The sequence below is a fragment of the Equus przewalskii genome, chromosome 17 (assembly GCF_037783145.1).
Source record: "Equus przewalskii isolate Varuska chromosome 17, EquPr2, whole genome shotgun sequence".
NCBI classification, from domain to species: domain Eukaryota; kingdom Metazoa; phylum Chordata; class Mammalia; order Perissodactyla; family Equidae; genus Equus; species Equus przewalskii.
The window spans coordinates 67,188,775-67,210,250 of record NC_091847.1 but is presented as its reverse complement, the minus strand read 5'-3'; the positions used below and the strand labels follow the sequence as shown (position 1 = coordinate 67,210,250).

The 21,476-nt window shown below is 40.2% G+C and overlaps 1 protein-coding gene across 21 annotated transcripts in view; it reads right to left on the bottom strand.

The window, feature by feature from the left end:
* MYO1B (myosin IB) overlaps nt 1-21,476 on the bottom strand; it is a 180,822-nt gene that overhangs the window by 88,791 nt on the left and 70,555 nt on the right. For 20 of the 21 annotated variants that reach the window (XM_070581690.1, XM_070581691.1, XM_070581671.1 and 17 more), the window contains one exon: nt 5,633-5,727. In XM_070581690.1, coding sequence (XP_070437791.1) covers nt 5,633-5,727 — 95 coding nt within the window. Of the gene's footprint in view, nt 1-5,155; nt 5,278-5,632; nt 5,728-21,476 lie in introns of those variants that run through there. The other variant, XM_070581692.1, reaches the window with a different exon arrangement.

The window sequence follows — 21,476 nt, the reverse complement described above, 5'->3', positions numbered from 1 at the left end:
GGTCAATATCCCTGATGAATATAGATGACAAAATTCTCAACAAAAGACCAGCAAACTGAATTCAATGGCGTATTAAAAGGATCACACATAATGATCACCCTGGGATATAGGGTGGTTCAACATATGCATATTAATAAATGTGATAACATCACATTAATAGAAGATAAAAATCATATGACAATAATCTCAATAGACCCAGAAAAAGCATTTGACAAAATTAACCTTTCATGATAAAAACTCTCAACACATTGGGTATAGAAGGATGTATATCAACATAATAAAGGCCATAAATGACAAGCACATAGCTAACATCATACTGAATGGAGAAAAGTTGAAAGATTTTCCTCTAAGATCAGCACCAAGACAAGGATGCCCACTCTCACCACTCCTATTCAACACAGTACTGGCAGTCCTAGACAGAGCGATTAGGAAAGAAAAAGAAATGAGGGCATCAGAAACTGAAAGGAAGAAGTAAAACTGTCTCCATTTACAAATGACATAATCCTATACAGTCACGCAGTGCATAACAACATTTTGGTCAACAGTGGACTGCATACGATGGTGGTCCCATAAGATCAGTACCCATATAGCCTAAGTGTGTAGTAGGCTATCCCATCTAGGTTTGTATAAGTACACTCTACGATGTTCACACAGTGACAAAATCACCTAACAACACATTTCTCAGAATGTATCCCTGTTGTTAAGCAATGCATGACTGTAAACAGAAAACCCTAAAGTCTCACCAAAAAGACTGTTAGAATTAATAAATGAATTCAGTAAAGTTGCAGGATACAAATCAACTTACAGAAATCAGTAGAATTTCTTCATACTAACAATAAACTATCTGAAAAAGAAGTAAAGAAAACTATCCCATTCACAACAGCATCAAAAACAATAAAACATTTAGGAATAAATTTAACCAAGGAGGTGAAAGATCTGTACACTAAAAACCAAAAGACATTGATGAAAGAAATTTAAGTGACACAAACAATGGAAAGATATCTCATGTTCGTGGACAGGCAGAATTAATATTGTTAAAATGTCCATACTCTCCAAAGCTATCTACAGATTCAATGCAATCCTTACCAAAATTCCAGTGGCATTTTTCACAGAAAGAGAACAAACGATCCTAAAATTTGTATGGAAGCACAAAAGATGCCAAATAGCCAAGCAATTCTGAAACAGAAGAACAAAGCTGGAGACATCACACTTCCTAACTTCAAACTACACTACAAAGCTCTAATAATCAAAAAACTATGGTACTGGCATAAAAAGAGACACAGACCAACGGAACAGAATCAAGAGTGCAGAAATAAACCTACGCATATACAGTCAACTAATAGCTGACAAGGGAGGTCAGAATACTCAATGGGGAATAGATAGTCTTTTCAATAAATGGCGTTGAGAAAACTGGATATTCACATAAGAGAAGGAAATTGAAACCCTATCTTATACCACTCACAAATATTAACTCAAAATGTATTAAAGACTTAAATGTAAGAACTGAAACTGTAAAACTCCTGTAAGAAAACATAGGAAAAAGGCCCTCTAACATTGGTCTTGACAAAGATTTTTTGGATATCACACCCAAAGCACAAACAATAAAAGCAAAAATAAACAAGTGAGATTATATCAAACTGAAGAGCTTCTACACAGCAAAAGAAATGATTAACAAACTGAAAAGGCAACCTATCGAAAGGAAGAAAATATTTGCAAATCATATATCTGATAAGGGGTTAATATCTAAGATACATAAGAACTCACACAACTCAATAGCAAAAAAAAAAAATCCAATTAAAAAATAGGCAAAGAACTTGAATAGACATTTTTCCAAAGAAGATGTTCAAATGGACAATAGGTAAATGAACAGATGCTCAAGATCACTAATCATTAGGGAAATGCAATTCAAAACCACAATGAGATATCACCTCACACCTGTCAGAATGGCTAATGTCAAAAAAAACAAGTATTAACAAATGCTGGCAAGGAAGTGGAAAAAAGGAAACACTTGTACACTATTCATGGGAAAGCAAATTGGTAAAACCATTATGGAAAACAGTATGGAGATTCCTGAAAAACTCCAAAACTTCCATATGATCTGGCAACCCCACTTTGGGGTATACATCTGAAGGAAATGAAGCCATCATCTAGAGGAGAGATCTGCATTCTGAAGGTCATTGCAGCATTATTTACAACAGTTAAGACGTGGAAACAAACTAAGTGTCCAACAGTGGATGAACAGATAAAGAAAATACGGGGTATATATACAATGGAACATTATTCAGCCATAGAAAAGGAGGAAATCCTACCATTTGTGACAACATGGATGAACCTTGAGGGCATTATACTAACTGAAATAAGTCAGACAGAGAAAGACAAATACTACATGATCTCATTTATATATGGAATCTAAAAAAACTCAAATTCATAGAAACAGAGAGTAGATTGGTGGTTGGGGGGATGCATGAAAGTGGTCAAAGGTTACAAACTTCCAGGTACAAGATGAAGAGGTTCTGGGGATGTGATGTCCAGCATGGTGACTATAGTCACACTGTACTATATACTTAAGAGTTGCTAAGAGAGTAGATCTTAAAAGTTCCCACCACAAAAAAAAGGGCAGGGGGTTAACTATCCATATGAAGTGATGGATGTATTAACTAACCTTATTGTGGTAATCGTTTCACAATATATATGCATATCAAATCATCCTGTTGTACACCTTAAACTTATACAGTCATATGTCAATTATATCTCAATAAAGCCTGAAAAAAATATTTAAACAGATGTAGCGTTTGACCCAGTTTTCATTTTCGCAGATCATTCTGTGAAAAGGGATTGCAGGCAGGCAGAAAGGGAAAGAGAAAGACCCACTGGACATTGCAACAAGTAGTCCTCAAAGGAAGTAATGGTTGGTGGCTTGGCCTAGAGTCTCCATGTAGACACCAAGAAAAGGAAGAAACAGCTTGGTATGAGATATATTCCAGGGGTGGGCTTATAAGGATTTATTCATTCATTCAGGAAATAATTCCTGAGCACCTCACACAGAGGCAAGGCCCTCACCAGAAACCAAATCAGCAGGCACCTTGATCTTGAACTTCCCAGCCTCTTGAACTATGCGATATAAATGTCTGTTGTTTAAGTGACCCAGCCTGTGGCATCCTGTTACAGCAGCCTGAGCTGACTAAGGCATGTGGGGACTCTAGAACTATAGACACTATCTGTGTTCACAATCCCAGCTCTGCCACTTACTCACTGCGTAAGTTTGGGCAAGTTCGTTAGCCTTTCTGTGGCTCCATTTCCCCATCATAAAAACGGAGATAAGAAGAATACTTATACATGTAATAAAGCTGGCACATGGTAAGTGCTCAATGTAGCCACTATTATTATTCCCCAAAGGCACGGCAGTGCTTCTACACGAGGGGACAGAATCAGAATTTGTCAGTTTCTCAAGAAGCTACAACGGTCTAAAATTAATACAAATAAATAAAAGATTCTACATGTAAGCTTAAAATAACTTTGTTGAACAATACTGGATTGAGAAGATCCGACCTAACAGAAGTTACTGTACAAAAAACCTACAATATCCTGCTTGACAAAAAGACCAATACGAGTCAATACACATGCTATGCTAATAGAAGCCTAGTATCCACATTGAGAGGGGTAATAAATAGTTCCACCACAACCAGGATCCAACTTGAAGTATTCTGTTTACCTCTTGGATTTAATCTTATGAAGCGTATTGACAAACTGAGATGATTCCAGAATAATATGACCATGATAGTGAGGAATTTGGGAATGAGATTCGATCCTCCTGTTATTATGCTCTTATAAGTACTCTTATAATGTAGTTTTCCTTTACCACACTTAAAGTTTTGTGTACTAATTGTAAGTATACATGCATACATTTAGATGTATGTTCACACACAGTGTAGAGCTACTGTTTATCTCCTCTTCTAGACTATAAACTTGAAAAGGACCGGGATGGTGTCTAGCTCACCAGCGTATCACTAGTACCTAGTACAGTGTCTTTCACTCAACAGGCACTCAGGAATTACTTCCCGATGAACGAATAAATGAATGTATATCATATAAGAGATTTTTGAAGAAAAGAGATTTTTAGCCGTAGAAGATATGATGGATGACACTTCAAATAACGAAGTGATTGTCCTGTAAAACAGAAAGTAGACTAATTTGGTAAGGTTCCAGACTGCAGAGTTAAGACCCATTGGTAGAGGCAGAATTAAACTCTAGGTAAGGATGAACTTTTGATAGCCACGCCTGTATAATGAATGCAGTAGGCCACCTTACAGAGGTTACCAAAAAAGAAAGGAGTTCGGCTCATCACCAAAAAAGAAGGAGTTCGGCTGTCCCCGGGAAGACCCTACACTACATGATCTCTAACTAAAATCCTTTCCAACTCTATGAGACTAGGCTTTCTGCTACTTTAGATTCTCCCACGCTGGTCTTCTTCCCCCCATTTCTGCCCATCTAGAGCCTAGAACCTGCACAACCTCACAAAGAAACAGTGTACTATGTCTACAAAGGGCTCTAGGAAGGGAGCTGGACACACTTACCTAACCATTCTTTCTTCAGCTACATTGGGGGATAGGGAGCAGTTACTCCTAAAGCAAGTGGAGGAAGGAATAGGTGGAGAAGAAAAAGCCATTTAAAAGCAGACAGTGAGACTTTAAAGGCAAAAATCTTACTAAGGGCTCATGAACAAAATGGATTCAGTCAGTTGGCTGAAACATCCATGGGGATTTTTCTTCTCTCAGTCATCAGGGAATCAAAGTTTTTGATCTGATAACTAAATAGCCAAGCAAAATGGAAACAACTGAAATCTCACTTTGGCAAACTAGCAGAAATTATCAATTATCAGAACATTTTACAGATGAAATGGTTATGAAAATACCATCCCCCTTACTATCCTCCTCATTCACATACTCATCATTTCCATCAAAGATACCCACTGACAACAGCAGTTTTAACCTGCCCAAGTTTGGACCCAGAGAGCACAGCTCTTCTGAGTCTTTTCCAAGTAGCTGGACAGAATGTGCAAAATCGCTTTCTCACTCAAGTCCATCAACCATACAAATTACTTTTATTAAAAGCAGAAGAAAAAAGCAGAGGTTGCCAGCCCATCAAAAATACATACAAAAATCTCAATTCTTTAGGCTTCAGAGGAAGACTTCTCTAGAGCGAAATTCAGCATCTTCCTTGTGCCTTCCCTCACTTTTCAGCAGAGATAAGCTGTGACTGTGGCCTCCCAAAGCTCAAATAATTTGGCATTCCTTAGGGAAGACCTCAATGACTTTGGTGTCTTGGAGGAAAGGTAAAGACTTGAAATACTCAAGGACTAGACTAGAAAGGTCTAGAATCCAGAAGTAGACTCCCACATTGGTTGGAATCCCTTTCATAGGTCCTGTTTCTTCACGTGAGAGATGAGGTAAGTCCTTCCCAGATAACATTCCATGATCCTAATCAGGAGCCTCCTGCAAAGGAGCCCTCGAGGTGGCCCTGTGCAGCTGCAAGCTAATGAGGCCCCACCTGCCCTGTCTGCTCTGTCCTTCTGTCATTCTCTCATTCTGTTCTCATTTACCTTCTAGGGGAGAAAGTCCGGTGGTAGCCTTACCTGTTTTTCCTGCTCCGCTTTCCCCAGTAATGAGAATACACTGGTCTTTATCTTGATCTCGTAGGGATCTGTATGCTTCATCAGACAGGGCAAAGCTGCAGGGGATAATGGGGAAAAAAGTCCTTAGACTGGAGCTTACTGTTCTGTTTATCACATGTAACCACAGGCCCTTTAAAGGGCCACTGAGATGCTTCAGATAGAAGGCTGAGACATTACATTTTATTTCCTTCAAATTCCGAACATAAGTAAATAAACCCATCCATCCTCTGTGGCCTATGTTACCTTTTCCCATGCATTCTCAATTAACCAAAATGGCACTGATTTATCGTATTTGAAAGAGATGCTTTATTTAACCCACATGCTATATTTATGTCTCCCTTTATTAAAATCTAGGCAATTCAGGGAACCAAGGAGAAAACATTACATCACATGTCCACTACTGAGTAATATTGAGATTGCCAGGACAATATACTGGAGTTTCAAAACAATGAGGGGAAAACTCCTTTCAAACATTAGAGAAAGGCTATCAAATACCAAAGAGCCGATATCACCCTTACTAAGATAAATACAGAACCACCGCCTTCACAAATGCCCGTGACGTGACGTCAGGTCCACCAGAGGCAAGTGGCTCCTGGGTTTGCAGAGCTTCCTGGCCAGTCCAGGCCCTCCAGCCCCTCCCTGTGCCCTATGACAACCAAGAGCCTATATCAAGTAAGACCAGGCCAGTCCTCATGTTGACCTCCCCCTCCTCACAATCCACTACCAACGTGAAGTTTGCCCCTTCTAGCTAATTGAAAAATAATTTTGACATATGATAATGTTTTTAATATAGGTTACGTCCCTCTTCTAATTCAGCTGTCAACAAATACTTACTGAGCGTCAACCACATGTCAAGAACGTGCTGGGAACGTAAAAATAATTAAGACTCAGCCCTTCTTTCATGAGTTCTCAGTCAAAAGTAGGGGAGAGAGATATAAATAGAAAAAAAGTAAGTAGAATGATAAAGATATATACAAAACACTACAGAACAAGACAGGGACCTAAGGGGGTGGGGAACGGAGTCGGAGAATCTTAAGAGGTGGAAAAACCAGTCCTAAAGAATTCATTAGCAAGACAAAGTGCTTTTAGGCAAAAACAAAGGTCAAACTATTCTAGAGGTGGGGTGATAGGGTTAGGAGTAGTTCCATGTTGCTGGAAGGCAAAGCATAAGGAAAGGAGATGAGTCAGAGCTACAAAGATAAATGGGCTGACTCCAAATTAAGACAGAGATGATGCGGCGCCACACGGCAGGCCTGTAAGCGGGGGAGTGGCGCTATGAGATGGTAATCAGATAGTAATTAGAGCTACAAATAGCAACCTTGACAAGGTACCGGCACTGTCCCAAAGCCCATTTTAAATATCACAACAAAACTACTAAGAATAAAATATTATTAATCCCATTTACAGATGATGAAACTGCGGCAAAAAAGTGAAGATCTAACTTACTGAGGTAACACTGCCAGTGTGACACAGCGAAGCCAGAAGTGACCCCTGCTCTGACCACTGGGATCATTGCCTCTGCATCTTGGACAGGTCACAGGACCACAAGGGTGCATATGAGAGAGACCAGTCTGGAGGCAAAGAGACTGGGGAAGGGCTGGGATACAGGAGGAGTTTACTTTTGGCGACCAGACCGCAGAGGGCGTTTCAATCAAGGACCTTGGCTTTTCTTCAGAAAGTGTGTGGAGCCGTTAACATGGACATTTACTGAGCACCTTCCATGTGCCAGGAGCTGAGTGAGGTGTCCCCACAGTCATAATCAGATTTAATCTTTAAACAGCTCTATGAAGTAAATGTCAGCCTCCTTCAAGAAAAATGGTCCAACTGAGACTGAGAGGTGACACGAGATGCCCATGATCTCTTTCTCTGGACAGTCGTAACTTGAACCCAGAAATACCGTCTATCATGTTCTTCCTCTCGTCACATAATCTTTTAAATTTTTGTGATCTTATCTTCTGGCTAGACTACTCTGAGACCCTCAAAGAGAGGCACCATGAGCTTTATCTTATAAATGTCACATGGATGAATCCAATGCCTTGCACAGAGCAAGTAGACTCTAAATGCATTTGTTGAATGAATGTATGAATAAAAGAAAAAATAATGGAAGTATCTGGCGCAAGGGACTTTTTTGAGTAACACATCGCTTTAGCTTGTTTCTGTGAACAGTGTCCGTGGATCTCTTTCTACCCAGCAAGTCCTCCTCTCCCTGAAAGCCCCCTCAGCCGTTCCCTATGTAACCAGTGCCCTGCCCGCCCCCAGGGTCACTCAGTGGCCTCATCCTTCTCTTGTGTTCTCTGACCCCCAGGTGGAAACAAGAGTGCCCCTGTGTGCACCACTGCACGCCGGGGACGGGGGGAGAACAGAGAACATGGAGGCAGAAGACATCCCGCATAGGATGCCCTGGACCCCAGATCCGCAACTTAAAACCCACGTGAGTTCCAGCAGTCACTCACCCTGGCCAAACTTCGGTTTTTTCACATACAAAGTGGAGAATGGAGCCATGTACTTTAGCTTAGAAGATTAAATAAAAGTGTATTAAAGCACTTTAAAAGTGACAAAGCCCTGAATAAATGTCCAAAATCTTTCCACATTATGATTAGTGACGCACACATCTTCTTATCCCCTACAGAGCATAAGCTCCTCTAGGGCACAGTCTTTCTACCTAATTAACCTTTGTGCCATCCAGAGCTATAAACATAAGACATCATCAATACCAAATTAGGAACGACTGAATGAGTGCATTCTCTCCAAGTATTGACCAAGTCACTGCTGGAGCGAGCTCCATGAAGAACAGTAAACAGGAAATTCATTTCTTCTATGACCTTCACACAGGGAAGGAAAGCAACGTTCAGATTTCTCATTAGCCTTCCTCGCCTCCCACTCCTTCCACCTCCAGACAATAGCTCAGAGATGCCATTATCATTATGATCACTGGCAAGAAACGCAGGAAGACACGTTACAGAAAACACAAGCGAACTTTTCCAACCATACATTTTTACCGACCTCTTCGTGGGTTGGTTAACACAGGCCGTTTCTCATGCTCCTGGGACTGTAATTTATATATATTACACTATTACTAGATCTCAAATGATGCAAAATTACTCCTAACATGAATAACCATATATGGTTGTGTGTGTGCATGTATATGTGTACACACACACACAAACATACACACACAAGAGGCATTGGAAGATCACCAAATGACCCTGCCACGGGTTTATTTCAAGTCAAAATACCTTAAAAAAAAAAAACTATTTTTTTCTTGTCTGTCCAGACAGAAATACTTAACTGCTGTCCCCCAAAACTGGGCTTCATTCATCTAATGAAGAATATATTTTAATATAAAATAAAGGCTAAAAGGGATAATTATTCTTTCAGGACTCCAGAGAAGCCCTGATTTCAAATTACCATGAAAATTTACCAGTTAAGTGCTTAAGCACTGGGAAAACTGGCTTGAACTCCTGGCATACCCATCTCAAACACAGTATGAATGTCATCATACTTATTTCGTATAAACACAGATCTTCACTTCGCTTTTTTAAAAAATGGCAAAAGGGCAGGCTCTGAAGGACACAGGGTCCTCCTCCCAATCTTGTTTTCTCTTCCTCTCTGGCAACATGAGCACGTACTCATCACCAAACCCAAGATTTACAAGTTTAAACTGAAACCACACGGCAGTCTTACAAACCACCCATAATTAAGAAACCTAAATAAATCTTTAGAGAAGTTTTGACTCAAAAACAGTTGTGCTCCATCTGCTTCGTGTTATTTTGTGAGCATGTCAGCATTGTTATTCACCACACACAAAAATGAATGGTTTATTATAATATAATGACGATAACATAAGGGGCAAGCACGGTTTTTATCCCACCACATCAAGAGCAGGGTTTTATCCACTTCTTGTGCCCTCTAGTTGGGCTCTAAGAATAGAGATGGTCTGACGTCTGAATGCAAGTCTCCCCTTCATTTCCAGATCAGCTAAAGGACTGTTCATTGTGAGCCAAACTTCCCCAACACCACGTATGTTGTTCATTGCATGTTTCCAAACTGCTATATCTATTGCTTTGAGGTTTTAAAAGTTTGGTTTGGGGCTCATCTACTATTTTCTGTCAGGGTAGAATGTTGGGTTGCATGTTCAAAATTATCTAACTGGTATTTATGCTCCTCCTCCATCTTTTTTCTGCTCAGAATGTTCATCTCCACAGTGGTCCTGCTCTCACGGCCATCGAGGGCAACGGCAGGGCTTCTTTTCCCAACACTCCACGCCCTCCAAACTGCCACTTCCTTTCTAAGTTTATTTCACCTACAATGCAAAGCACAAGAGATGCTGTGACACCAAATACATCATCACCACCACCTACAGCTTATGTTCTTCCAAGCAAACCCCTATTTTCCAGTCTCTCTGGCTCTCCCCTACTGAGTTGCTTGAGAAATCAATCTCTAAAGCAGTCTGAGCCATTCTGAGGACATTTAGTTTGTCATCTCCATTATCCAAAGTGTTTAGCAGGACAAAATCTGTCTCAGGAAACTTTCCTGAACTTAGATAACCATTTCTACCTTTTTATTTCATGGCTTTTTCTTCAAAAGCTCTCAAAATGGATTACCCCCTTTCAGTCGATCCTGAATCCTAGAATACTTTCAAATCACACTAGGGAAATTCTGCTTCTGAATTTAACCCTCTTAAAATAGCTGAGTCTTAAAATTCTCCTCTACAATTGAGATCTACAAATCTCAACGATTTATTTCCTTTCTAGTTCAGGTTCAGCCCTAAATATGGGCTGTTTCTAAAACTAAGTAACAAAAAAAATAAATGTTTTTAAAAAATTCCTAGCCTCCAAGTGTTCCTTCAATTTCTAACCTCATATTGAACGCAGTCTAGGGCTGAGGACAGTCCACAAGGACATGGAAGAGAAAGAAAAGGAGAGAAGGAATTACGAGTGGTGTGTTTTGTACAGAAACCTCGAGGGTTTTCTGTTTGCTTGCTTGTTTGTCTCTAAGGAGAAGCACAGTCGTGGCCTGCCTTGTAAATTACTATTGCAGATATCTGCACATCTATAATAGTCTCATATTGTTAATTCAGAAAACATTCACCCACTTGAAAAATATCACCTTGTTAAATCAGCATTATGCCCTTTCACCATTCATGCTATCCCATATTAGGGGAAAATTTCGGGGAAAACAGGTCTTTAAAGTTATCTGTTACAAATAACTATAACTTTCTAGCTTGGAAAGCTTCACTGCGTTCTCACCCCATGCCAGTGCAAGCACGGCACATTAATATATTTACAACAACAGTTATCCCTCCTAGTCACAACACTGGTAAGTATTCCTAACAAACCAAGCCTCAGGACAAGAGAAGACTGAGAACAAAGGTAAGCCTCTCTTGGGGGCTGGCCCCACGGCCAGGTGGTTAAGTTTGCGCACTCTGCTTCAGTGACCTGGGGTTTGCCGGTTCAGATCCTGAGCGCAGACCAACGCACTGCTCATCAAGCCATGCTGTGGTGGCATCCCACATGGAGGAACCAGAATGACTTGCAACTAGGATATACAACTATGCACTGGGGTTTAGGGGACAGGAAAAAACAAAGAGGAAGACTGGCAACAGATGTTAGCTGAGGGCCAATCCTCCTCACCAAAAAAAAAGTAAGCCTCTGTTCAAAATAAAGAGCAATGGGCAAAATGTACACTATGAAGTAAAAAAGGAAAGAACATGAAAAAAACATAAAGAACAGGATTGGGGGGAGAGGGATGGTAAATGGACCTAAATGGTTGCAAAGTTTCTGTATTACGTGAAGCGGTACGATAGTAACTCTACATGGATCCTGAAAAGTTAAGGATGTATACTGTAATACCTATAACAACCACTAAAATAATAACACAAAGAGCTACAAAATAACGAAAAATTAAATTAAAATTCTAAAAAAATAAATCAAATAATCCATAAAAGGGCAGGAACAGAGGAACAAACACAGAGGGGACAAACAGAAAACTATTAAACGGTAGATCTAAATTCAACTACATCAATAATTATATTAAATGTCGATGGACAAAATACTCAAAAATGAAATTTAAATCAAAAGGACAAAATTAAAAGGCAGAGAATGTTAGAGTGGATATAAAAGTAAAACCCAATTATATGCTGCTACAGGAGTCACTTTAAATATGGAGATACAGATAGGCTGAAAGGAAACAAATGGAAAAAGATCATGAAAAAAAAAGTCAAAAAAAAAAAACCCTGCAGTGTACTTTTCTCTTTAAACATTTAAAGTCAAAGAGGTTCCTTGGTCCTTCTCACTATAAGAAGGAGGCTACGCCATGGGCAGGACATAGGGCAAAGCGCAGGTGAGACTTAAAAAATGAGGTACAATCATTTTTCTAAGAATATTGTATCAACACTTAATTTTCTAAGTTCATATACATTCTTCCATCCTAAACATAAGTAGCCACATTGCCTTCTTTTGGCTACCTAATTGGAAAGGTTTGTTTCTTTTAGCTACAAAACAGGAATAATCGCATCAAGGATGAATCATTGTAAGATGACATCTGTTCTGAAGTGACAAAGGTAAAGCATCAGATAAAGTTCAAAAGTCAGGTTTTAAAACAAACAGGCTCCAAAAGTTTCTTCTTCCTTTAGAATTATACTGGTTTTCAAAAAACAGATTCCACAGTAGTTTTGTGAAATTTCATGGATTGCCTGCGTCAACCTCAACGTACACCATGACTCAGTATTTTTTAATGGATCACTCAAAAATATTTTTTAATCTTGACTGTCATATGTAAGCACTAAGGGGACAAAAATCACAGCATTTGAATGTTTTGTATATATAAAATGGTTCACGTGTGTTATAACGTTTTAAGAAACAACAGAAATCCCTGTGTAACTAGACAAGAAACTCTTCTACTTCAGTACTAGAATTTACAAGCAAAGCTCTTTATTTCAGAAGTTCACACAACAGTTACGGAATATAATCCAAAACAAACAGCAAAGAATACTTAAGGGGTAGTCTTCTTTCAAAATTTTAGAAATTTTCTTTATAATCTTCTTGTGATGAAGCAGCTTTGGGGCACACCCAAATTCTTCCAACCCCATGGGCCTGACCATTATCAAGACCATAATGGAGCCCCTTAAGCCTACCCAGCCCAGGGCCAGCTGGCTGAAAGACACTGGACAGAGTCAACACCTTCCTTCTACTGGAGACTGATAGGAAGGTGGACTGGGCCAAAGGGTGACTCTTTTTCAAAGGTGGACTGCAAAAACCAGGTATTGGAGACACACAATAGGAAGCAGATAAGAGGTTTAGAGAGACTAAATTATGCCAGGAAGGAAAAGCACTGGACCTAAGATATGAAAGCAGGAGGAGGAAACATCTGCCTTCAGGGCCTAGAAGCTGCTCTTTGGAATTTAGCAGTAATCCCTTGTGCGGCTGAGGACTTCCTGCTGAGAATGGTGCCCTCAGCAGGAGACACCAAAGGGGGAAAGCCCTCCGCAGGGGCAGCATTCTGCTGGGGGCTTGACAAGGAGTCCAAAGCAAAGAGGCTGATGCCACTTCATCAGTCTTTGCAGCTACAGGTCCTTAGCTCACGAATTAATGAAGTGGGAATGGTTCTACCATGTTGAGTCAATCCCCTAACTACTAAAACGGAAGAGTATGTGGAGGCTAGAGGAGAACATCCGCAAGGGTGGGGCTCTCAGGGAGTTCACAGGTTCCCACGAGATGAGAGGCATTGTAGTTCATGGGCACCCATGAGATGAGAGGTCTGGTACTCACTGTGTGGGTTGTGAGGACGATGATCTTCTAGAAGCTTAAAATCTAACAGGAAACACACTTAAGTCCCCCAAAAAGGGGGTGGGAGAAGGTAATTAACATATCAGCAATCTCCTAAAGACATTCAGAAAAGGAAAAAATGACTTCCTGAGACAGGCATGTTATGGAAAGCTGTAAAATCTGAATCCCAAGGCATATGCAAGGACAGAGGCTGGGAGGATACAGAGAAGGAGGAGGAAATTAGGTTATTTCCCCTGTCCAGAAATTAACAAAACACACCTGATTTGGGGGAAGAAAACAAATAAACAATCAGGCTCTTAATTCAAATTCAATAAGCCCTAAAAGTATTTTTAGCTATATACTTTATTAAAAAAACTTTATAAAAGTATTTATCTCTTTTTTAACAATCATTTTTACTACCTGACTCTCATAAAAATAATTACACAATTACAGTCCACAAGAACAGCCTTTTCTGCTCAAGGTAAATATAATTTAAACAAATTCCCAACACAACTGTTTCCAAATTGGGGGGCAAAATTAATTTATTTCAATTTATTAAGAATTTATTATTTCAATTAATTTCATAGTCAGTTTTTATGACTTTATTATAGGCAACTAAGTTCTGGAAACACCTATACCAAGAGAAGTTACTCCAAAGACCTTCCTAATTATCCTCATGACTTAAATGTTTTACTCTTTAAGGTAAACAGAATGATTTCAAGTTCTCAAAATGCTAACCGATTTTTCAGATAGATGTTCCCTAGTGAACTAAAGCCTAAAAAAGTGCCTCCGAGTGTGCCACCTTGTGTGTCTTTGTCTTTGTCTAATTTTGACACACATATTCTGATCTAAGGTACTTCAAATCCACATCCCAAATAGTAGACTGGTCAACAAAGTGAACCCTTCATGTTTACCACATTCAAATGGAAACCACTCTGCACCATCTAACTTTGATAGCCCCCGAGTGCCTGCTATGAACACAGGATGCAAAGAAGTGGGGTCCCAGCTTCCCTCAGAGGAGAGACACAGGGATGCTCGCCCACAATAGAAGATGCTGTGCTGGGGACCTTGCGTGGCACCATGTACTGAACAAGTGCAGAGCAATCCGGCTGCAGGGATCACAGAAGGCATTGGGTGGAGATGGCATCCAAATGGGAAGCCCAAGTACACACTGCTTTGGTTTATTTAAAACAAAACTGCACAGAGGAGAAGCAGTGGGCAGGAGTGAAAAGTAATCAAGTTCTTCAAACTTCGGTCTGTGCTTCAAGCCTTACGGGGCTGTGCAGAGGATGTTCACAAAGCGCCCTGCACAATGTCTGAAATGGAGCAGGTGATCAGTAAAGACGTGAAAGGGCAGCTGGGGCTAAGTTTGCACGTTTACCTTACAGAACCAAGGTCACAAATCTATTCACATTTTGGAGAGCGAGAGCTGCCTCCATTTCATAGAGTGGATGCGAACTTCAGTGAAATCAAGAAATATTAATAAGATGCCTGATTATGGATGTATGCACACATATACATACAAAGACCACTGTGTGTATACAACGGAATAGCTGGGTTTACATATATTATTGTGGAGAAGGGAAAGTGAATTGGCAAAATAACAGTAATAATAATGAGACTTCTTGGTTATTAGCTATATTCATATCATGATACTGTAAGGGAAGAACCATTTAGGAAATAATTTTAAGAGAATTCAGTATTCATCAATTCAGTACACCTTCTACTTGCTGGGGAGAGTGTCAGATAGAATACAAAGGATATCATCCCCACCCTGGGGTGCTCAGTCTAGAGAAATCACATTACCATCTAACCAGAAAATAATTTAGTCGTTTGAGGACAAGTCCTTCGGTCTATGTGGCTTACTAAAAATAAAACAGCAACAAAACAACAAATCTTTCCCTAAAGCATCAGAGGGATGCTAGTACCAGGAAAAGTTTTTAATTTTGCTTCTCTTTCATCCAGGTACCTGACACCTTTCAAATCTGCCCCTTCCTCCCCTCTCCGTCACCAGATTCTCAATGCCCTAGTAGAGTTCCTCATTTCCAGCCTGAGCTTCAGTAACTCCTAAAGGGGTTTTCTATATCCAAGCAGGACACTTTCACAAACCATCGTGATACAACACTGTTGCATTATATCAAAATATAATGTCACTTTTTCATTACCATGACTCTGTCTCCATTCCTAATTCTGTCCTCACTGCAGCCAGATTTAATTTCTTGCTTTTATGAGTTTCTCTAACAAAGTTTTTTCCCCAAATTTCTTAGAATTCAAAGCAAGGTTATATCATTCCTACCTCCAAAACCATGGTGCTCTGATTTTAAGCATAATGCATCTATTTTGCTTAGGCGCCAGAGAGAAAGGTTAGCAGCATGTCTGCGGATTTCCTAGGCAGTCTGGACTGAACTGAAGTGATCCTAATGTGGCCCAGAAGCTGCCCTCCCCACCACACACCAGGGTTTAATATGTACCTATTCAAATAAGGTTTGCAAATTCAGGACACGGACAAAACGCAGAAACCTTTCTTTAGATTTCCAAACAGAAAACAAAAAAGTTCCATTATCACACAATCAAATCCATGTCTTAATTTTAAAGGAGGTAAATCAGAGGTTTGCAAACCAGAGCACTGGCATAGAAGCCCCTCAGAGCAAGAGCAGGCCCCAGGCTGGAGTGATTGACAGCCCTCTCTGAGAGGACCAAGTATGGTCAACAAAGGATGACTACTCCTTATCCGGCTGTGTCTTCCTGAAGGTTCTCACTCCCACTCCCTCCTCCTCCCCAGTCCTGGTCCCCACCCCAGGGACCGGCTCCATGGTAAGGTTAGAAAGGCTCAGACGCCAGGAGGTCTATTCTGCACAGTATATGGTTACTATTTTTTACATTAAAAAAAAGAGAATGCTAAAATGTCTGCCTATAAAAAATGGCTTCAAAGTGGCCACATAAGAATGGGTAAACCAAAAATACCATCTGCCACTGGCCTGCAGGCTGGCTTCCCTGCAACCCTCCTCCTTGTAAAATTCCAACAGGCCACTCCCTCCTTGACAAGCTTCCCCTGCTCTTGCCTAGGCTAGCAGAGCCTGACCCAGGACCTCGGGCAGGGGAGGACGAAACAGCAGTGCTCTGAGCTGCTGCTCCTGCTAGAGGAAGACTTAGTGTGACACCTAGAAAGTGCCCTGACACTCACACAAGGGGCTGAAACAGCCCCTGTATCGTTCCACCACATGGAAAGCACAGCTACAAAAGGAACCCAAATACAGAGCACTCAAACATCCGCTTTCAAGTTTTTTAATCCAAGTCACTACGTCTGCAAAGCGGCCACAAAAAAAATAACTGCGATGAAAAGTCACATACACAGATCATCTAAGTATTGGAGAGAAAGAAACTCTCAGATCTGCAAGCAGACAGTCAGTATTTATTACATCTGATAAAGACTTTGTCCTTAAAGATCAAACATTGAGAAACTACAAATCAAGTCCCGAAGGCAGCACCAATGCTCCCAGCCCAGCAGGGCAGGGGCAAGAGGCCCTGGATGGGAACAGGCTGCACCCTGAGGCACTCTGGACATAGACATGGGGTCCTTGGGAGCTATGCACGGTGCCAGTATATGTTTTTACTATGGAATATAAACTCAAGACAAGCTTGTATCTTCAACACAAAATCTTGCTACAGAATATAAACTCAAGACAAGCTGATGTCTTCAACAAAAAATCTTGAGCTTCAAAACTTCGTGTAAATCTAGACTGGTTCCTGATTACCCAGAGAGATCAAAATTAGGCAGGCCACTCACACAGAACCTAGTCTCCAAGAGCTTTATTTCTCACGAGTATGCTACAGATTACAACGCAAGCAAGCCCTTCCCAGACGCTAGTCTGGCTAGTCTTCCTGGCTCATATCCCCCGCCTCTCCCTCCACCCCCAGGCCCCACTCCCCCTCTGCCCCACTGTCCCCACCAAACACCCTCTTCTCTTGGAAGTCCTCAATGACTCTCCCTGTTCGAGGAGCACCATGCCTGTATGCCTGTGAAACTCCATTTATACATGTGTTATATCCTTAGCATGCGGTATCTGAACTTTTCCGAGACTGTTCTCTCTCCCTTGAGAGCAGGAATTATGACTCACCAGAGAATCACAGGGCCTGACACACAGCAGATGCTCAGAATAAATCTGTGGAATGAATCTTACCATAATCTTTTCTCCTCTTCACGCAAGAAACTCAGAAAATTAATGTACAGCATTTTCAAAGTCTATTATTTGTTTACCAACTATTTGTAAATAACCAAGTAAAAGGAGAAATCAAGAAATGTTATTCAAGTATGCCTATGTTAAGTGCACATTCACATGTTTACAAAGAAAGAGATCTATGGATCTAAAACACTCAAACAAAGTTAGAGAAATGGGACTCTATTTTATACTCCCTAGCTGAAATTCTTCATTTAGGTGATTTCTTAGTGTTCAGCAATTCTCCCTAATGCTAGTCTATATAGATTCTACTTGAAGACACAGGTAACTGATCACCTAGAATCTTCTGCTTTAGAAAGGCCAAGCGTGATGATATCTGCACCAGTTACACTCTAGGACCTTGCTGGTTCTTGAATTAAGACAATTAGAGTCATCTCCAGAGCCGGCTGATGAAAATATCCTGCTCCTACCCTTCCTAAAGCCCCAGCAGGTGTGATCTCTCTTCTCCAAAACATGTACAGTCACTTCTCTAGAGCAAATTATCGTGTTTATCCTTTCTTCTCAAGCTCTGCAGCCAATATCTATTGAGTCCATACAAACTGCCAGAAACTGTGCCCAGCATCAGAGCGTGTGAAGTTGAAAATGAGGCTGTCTCTGCTCTCCCTCCACTGTGGCCTCTTAAGAGTCACCCATCACACTGCCGTTCTGCTCTTGCAAGCAAAGGACCTCTGCCTGGAAGAGGGCCTGCAGTTTCACTGTTCTGGAATTTATGTTCTTCAGAGCAGATTTTCTGCACAAAGAAAATACTGGGATTTGCAGAGGTGGGGCACTCAAAATTTTTGTTAAATTAATAAATCAATAAATCTTCAAAGACTTCACACATTAAATCTTTATAACTTAAACAAGCTGGATAGGAGACTACCCAGAAAAGCCATAGTAACAACCCTCTCTGTTCCTCTCCCATGTGTCTTTCTTGCCATTGAAATCTGACATGCTGTTGATCTGATCAATTTAGTGGCATATCCTAGAATGATGCCAACTGACCCTCCCTGCAGCTTTCTATATGCCAATAGCAGGCTCAGTGACAGAGAACAACATCCACTAAGATGTGGAATGAAGCCACACTTCTCAGGAGGTTTCAGAACTGTGAACACTTACTGGAGGAAGACTTCTCTGCAATTTGTATAGACAGTCATTCAAATGGGGAATCTCAATTCCTAAACACATTCTACAGTTCCTAACCTTATTGCTTGAGGTTAAAAAGAAGGAAAACACACACATATACACATGCACACACACATATATGCCTGCTCTCTCCAAATATGTGTATGTCAAATACCTACTAACTGAGATAACTCCTACAGACTGGGGCCATCCTTGCACCCTACACAGTTGCCTAATCACCATTATAAACTAGTTCCAGTCTAGAGAATCTTCTCTCTGTCATGTCTCATGGCCCACATGTCTACAGAGAGGAGGGTGCCATCTATTCAAACAAGTCTTGGTTTGCTTTCTCAATTTTCATAAAATGATGACAGCCTCGCCTATTATTCAGTGAGTTTTAAAATTAAGGCTCTATATTGATTGACAACAGTATGTGTGCTCTGGGCCCTTTCCAGAGATACAACCTCAACTGTCTGCAGACCACGTGTGATCCAAAGCCCAGTTATGAGAAAACAGAAAACAAACAGAGGAACATACAAAACTGTCACGGAGTATCACCTGAAGGAGAAACTGTAACCTACCTGTTCCTTGTGTTCCTGAACCAAGTCAAACTACCAATAGTTAGGTGCTTTGTACCAGTGGTTCTCAACCATAGATGCACAGCGGAGTCACCTGGGAGCTGCTGCCTCACTCCCCACCCCCACTCCCACACTGCACACACACACACTGCACAGGTTCTGATCACATTCTGCTGTGGTTCTACTGAGCAGCCCAGGATGAAAACCACGGACTCATACGTCTTAAAGACTTGGCTTTTGCTAAGTGTGCTTGGTGTTACGTCCTCTGCTTCCACTTAGTGAAGTGGCATAAAAAGCAGCTATATAAAATTTACTACCTCTGTTTTCTGCAGGGAAATTTTGGGAGGTGTTGCTCAAGATGACATCTTCATGTCATAAGTCCCATAAGAGAAATCTCTTTTAAACCTAACTGGTAAGGCAAACTTTGCTTCTCTTGAGCAACTCATGTGCTTTAATCTTATGCGCAAAAATAATTTTGTAACTGATCCTATTTCCCTTGTTGTTTTGACTATGAGGAAATGAAAAATCCAAGTTCAATAACCAAATGGGACATGATGGTACTAACTTTCACTTTGGTCTGACTTATTTTCTTTTTCCTTTGCTTTGACCTTTAAAAAGCTGTTCATTTTATAATATTGACTGTAAAACAGTATGCTGCCTCCAGTCAATTTTCAACATGCAGGGACATAATAATTAGCTCCCATTCATATTCCTCACACATTTTTGGACTATAAAAGACCAAATAATGCAATTGGTATGACTAAAATCCGTGCATACATGTACAGCTCCTCTTTGTTTTCAAGGGGAGGGAGAGAGAGATGGATAGATGGATGGACGGAGAGGTACGTAGGTAGGAAAATAGATTTGCCCCAAAATGTTTGAGCCCCCTTATAAGCATAGCTAAGAAAGGCAATTTCTCAGAAAATCTTCATTTATTCACTTAAAACTATAACATTCAAAACTATCACAAATCTAAGAAAATCTTCACTGTGCACGCAGACAGACATAGGTTTACCAGAGCAAAAAGATTACAATTTAAAAATTATAGCAACACTGAGTCAAGAGAAACTTCGAAGGGCTATTGCCCTACCTCCTGTTATTGAAATAGGAACTCTGATCACATGACTGTTGGCATGGATTCTGTATCCAAATTATCTGTGCAGTCCTATTCTATGCTTTATCCCCTAACCCATCACTCAACAATCTCAAACCTCTCCAACTCTTCTGTAAAAATCCCATATTCTCCTTTCTTGCCAATTCCAAGAGGATTCTTTCCTTACATGCTTTTGTGCAGATATTGAAAAGGAGGCCTATGCTTATGAAGACGTATTGCTCCATTCACTAAGGTCTCCAATGGAAATACACCAAATCTTGGTCACCAGTAACCCAAAAAGAGTTAAGATTTATTTCTATAAAGAGAAGTAGATAATATTTGATTTCTTTTTAACGTAAATAAGCCTTGTTAGTCACATCTCCAAGTTGATGGAGGAGTTTCTCTCAGAAGCGCCCAGTTGACAATGAAGTTGGAAAAGGACAAAACCAGGCTTCAAATCTAGATATGCTGACTAACCTTAATTACTCTAATTTAGATTATAATCTCTAGTTTAGAAACTCTAAAGAATGAAACAGCCCCACATAAGCCCCATTACCCAGTTATTCTAGACAACTGAAGCAAACTTTTCATTCACTAACATTAAAAGGAAATTTCTAACAAATTTTCTCCTAAAATATACCACATATTTCTTAAATAGGAGAATCATATACCCATAGAATTTTAGATTTGAAAGAAACCTTAGAATTAAATATTTCTCATTCACAAATTATTTGTTGACATTCACAACTTAAACACCCACCAATAACTGTATTGACAGCACAAGTTAATCTGTGAATATTTAGCTGTAACACTGTCAATAGACGTTCACATCTCATATTTGAATAACTTTATTATTTTCCATTCTCTATTATGAATATCTAAAGGAGTTGTTTCCTATATTCCAAAAATTACACCATTTGAAATTTTCTATTTTTTTCTTTCTTACAGAAGTCATTAAATATCAAGTTAAGATACCCAAGCAAAGTCTTTACAATTTGGCTTCATGTTTTGATGTGACTCCCCGAA